General features: G+C 38.3%; 1 protein-coding gene across 1 annotated transcript; it reads left to right on the top strand.

The window, feature by feature from the left end:
- Window positions 1–596: 596 nt before the first annotated feature.
- LOC106292904 lies at window positions 597–3,081 on the top strand. Its single transcript, XM_013728571.1, has 8 exons — window positions 597–1,041; window positions 1,129–1,269; window positions 1,378–1,605; window positions 1,713–1,920; window positions 2,031–2,167; window positions 2,258–2,338; window positions 2,476–2,542; window positions 2,629–3,081. The coding sequence occupies exons 1-8, from the start codon at window positions 734–736 to the stop codon at window positions 2,908–2,910; spliced, it is 1,452 nt and encodes a 483-aa protein (XP_013584025.1). The 5' UTR covers window positions 597–733; the 3' UTR covers window positions 2,911–3,081.
- The last annotated feature ends 416 nt before the right edge of the window (window positions 3,082–3,497 follow it).

The following is a 3,497-nucleotide window of genomic DNA, read 5'->3' as shown; positions in this document are numbered from 1 at the left end:
ATTTGAGAGAATCATTATATTGAGTTCTTTACGGATGGACATCTATATTTCTAAACTGGAAACTGGTCATTGTTATACTATATACAACAAAGAAACATAGAATAATTTGGAGTTTCATGGCATGGTCTATATCCAAATATAAAGATCGCATCAAGACAGTTCTTCATATTTTATTTTGTGTGTTGTAATATTTCTCTTAATTTTATTTGCATTTGGTTGTATGTATGTTATCTCATATGTAATGTTACATTAAAATGAATGAAACTAGTTGTTAAAAAAAAAAGTGCTAGGTATTCATGTTTTCAATAGGATATGGATTGGTTTTCATCTGATCCGGATATGTCAGGGAGAAATTCTTTTTACATATAAATATTCATAGAGGATACTGGGTTAGGTTTCAATTCAATTTTCTCTGATTTTCTCCATTTAAAAAGACCATGACTAAAACCTTATTACGACCATACTTCCATTGTAACGGTTACCCAGGTAGAGGAATCAAGAGAATAGGAACAAAAACCAACTGACACGTGTCTACCGAGCCTTGACAACTGTATACCCTTGGTGACTCTAAATTTGATTCGCTGTGTTGTTCTCTTCGTCACTCTCTTACAACTTTTATGGTTGTTCCTTCCCCTTTGTCCTTTTATTTCAAACGCCGGAACCAATTTCCCACCAAAGCCCACCTATCTTTCACTTTGGCGCAATCCGATCAACCCTTACTCTTGCCGACGTCATGTCACCCTCTCGCCAGACGTCGAACGGTTCTCGCTGCTCATGCGTCATCGATGGAATCACCGGCGATGATTCCGGTGAATCGTTTGTCCTTACATGCAACCATTGCAACGGGTCCAATTCGATAAAACCCGATCTCTCGTCCTCTTGCTCTCCGTCTAGATCAAAATCGGATGATTCGGAGAAGCTGCGAAGAATCATCGTCGCTTCCATCAAAGCATTCTCCATAGGTACTGGAATCAAAGGTGGATTAGCTATTTTCTCCATCTTTGCTCGTTTGGCTCGACGTAGATCTTCTTCTCAATCGAGGTATTGTGAAGAGAAAAAAAAACCAGAATTCGAATATCTGATTTTGGAATTTTTTGCTTGATTTGATCTTGGGATATATGGATTTAGGAGAACCGGTGATTTCTCGAATAGTGAAGCTATTGCCATGGGGATTAAGGAAACTCTAAGATACGGTCTATTTTTGGGAACCTTTGCTGGTACTTTTGTCTCTGTAGATGAAGCTATTTCTTCTTTGGCTGGAGACCAAAGGCATTTCCCACTATCTTGATCCTTTTTTTTTTTGTTGAGTAGCCAAAAGTAGTTCCAACCTCTTCAGATTTAAAAACCTCTTTGATCAGTGTTTTGTCTGAATCCCAGAACTGCAAAATGGAGGGCTCTTTTTGCTGGTTTAGTGGCTGGGCCATCTATGCTTCTCACTGGACCAAACACACAACACACGAGCTTAGCTGTTTACATTTTGATGCGTGCGGCGGTTCTTGCGTCACGGTGCGGCATTAAAAGCAAACGGTTTGGTTCAATTTGCAAGCCGCTTACATGGAAACATGGGGACTTGTTTCTCATGTGTCTCTCATCTTCACAGATTTTGTATGTTATCTTTCTCCCTACAATGATATTAGATGTCTGAATTCTACAGAAATTATGCAGACTAAAGAGATTCATTCTCTTATTAGTTTGTTTTGTGTACGTTTCAGGTCTTCGTACATTTTAAAGCAAGATAGTCTTCCTTCATCGTACAAATCTTTCCTTAACAAACAAGGTGGGAAGGATCTTTCTATCATACAGGGCGTTAAAGATATCGCAAGCGCCAAACCATTCACCAATTTAAGGGCAATTGAGAAATATTACAAATCTGTTGGAGTTGATATCAAACTTGATCCTAACATGAAAGTCCCCTGTTCGGTAGGTTTGTATTGTTTTCTTTTAATCTATCAAATGTAAATTGCGAGCAGCATTACATGCTATTAAGCTTGTAGAAAAGTATTACTCAACACTTATGTTGTTTCTTGTAGATAATTCATGGAAAAGAGTCATGTACTAAGCATGCTCTTACATTTTTCCTTCAAGCTTACAAGAGGGCGTTACCTGTCTATGTCCCTGTCTACTTGATCCCAGCGCTGATAGTCCATCGTCAAGACCTGCTAAAAAAGTAAAAAGTTTTGTTTCGCCTAGAATCCATTGCTTGTTAAACGATTTTGTGTATCACCTCAACAGAGTCTTTCATATTCATATCTCACAGGCAATACTCAATACTCGGTAAGGGTCTTCTTGGCACTGCGAGATCAAGTTTGTTTCTCTCTACTTACTGCACTTCGTCCTGGTTCGAATCTAAATTTTGAAAGCTCTTTATATATCATAACCTAAATACATAGTCAGCCTGTCGGCACTTCATCAATTTTTTTTTTTTTTTTTCACTTAATGCGAAACTTATACCGTCTCTATAATTGTCTTAACCAGGGCCTGGACTTGCCTGCTTTTCCGGATATTTGAGACATGCAGCATACCGATCGTGGCCATAGCAACGGTACAAACCAAATCTATTCGCAACAACATACACGTATCACGTATGTATCCTTAAACATTATAACTAAACCGTGAATTTTTTTGCAGTTCCCAACAGGTCTGGCTTTAGCAATTGAAAAGAAAAGCAGAAGGATAGAGATATCACTCTACTGCTTAGCGAGGGCAATAGAGAGCTTCTTCACATGCATGACAGATGCAGGATACATTCGACCGCCCAAGATTCTAAGAAGAGCAGATGTGGTCGTGTTCAGCGTTTCCACAGCCATTATAATGCACTGCTACGCGCAGGAAAGAGAAGTGTTTCGATCAAAATATTTGAACGTCCTAGATTGGGTTTGCGGTGTTCCTCCTCCTCGTGAAAAAACATAGAGACATTTACTTTCCTATTATCGACTTCAGAAGGTAAAACATAAGTTACTTGTGTTTTTTAACTTTTAACGAAAAGTAGAATTTGGTCGTAGAATGTTCATTTAATAGTCTGTAGGAGTTTTCGTTTCGGGTTTTGGGATATCTAATGAAGAGTTTTAAGCGATAGGCCAATTCTTGTTGTTCGTCTCTAATATAATACACCATAATCTTCATCGATCGCTTATTGCAACACCAACGAATCATGTGTAGACACCCCCATGTGTGCCTAACCAATCCATATTTAAATATATCATGTTCGTGTCCCATATGTTTATTGTGTTTAAAGCTTAAGCTTGTTTGTTCATGTCTATCCCAAATATCAACTGTATAACAACTTCCAAAATTTACTACGACACATGCTCCGTCAAGTGCGTTAATACATTCACTAAAAGCGCCAATTATTTGAATTTCTCGTAACCTACATGGATTACGCTGGAATGACTCCATTGTTGGATTTTTAAGTATTCACAAGCAAGACTCCAATGCGTCTAATACTACAGAGAACTTTTGATAGATAGCTTTTGTGAACAACCAAATGGCAACCCAAG

The sequence above is a fragment of the Brassica oleracea genome, chromosome C5 (assembly GCF_000695525.1).
Source record: "Brassica oleracea var. oleracea cultivar TO1000 chromosome C5, BOL, whole genome shotgun sequence".
Classification (NCBI taxonomy): domain Eukaryota; kingdom Viridiplantae; phylum Streptophyta; class Magnoliopsida; order Brassicales; family Brassicaceae; genus Brassica; species Brassica oleracea.
The sequence above is the reverse complement of the archived record's forward strand: the minus strand, read 5'-3'. Positions and strand labels throughout refer to the sequence as shown.

Bases quoted from the DNA above. Each gene is read 5' to 3' on its own strand.
- LOC106292904 (XM_013728571.1), top strand. From the start codon at position 734: ATGTCACCCTCTCGCCAGACGTCGAACGGTTCTCGCTGCTCATGCGTC. The intron at 1,042-1,128 runs GTATTGTGAAGA...ATATGGATTTAG, and splicing joins AGATCTTCTTCTCAATCGAG to GAGAACCGGTGATTTCTCGA. The intron at 2,543-2,628 runs GTACAAACCAAA...ATTTTTTTGCAG, and splicing joins CGATCGTGGCCATAGCAACG to TTCCCAACAGGTCTGGCTTT.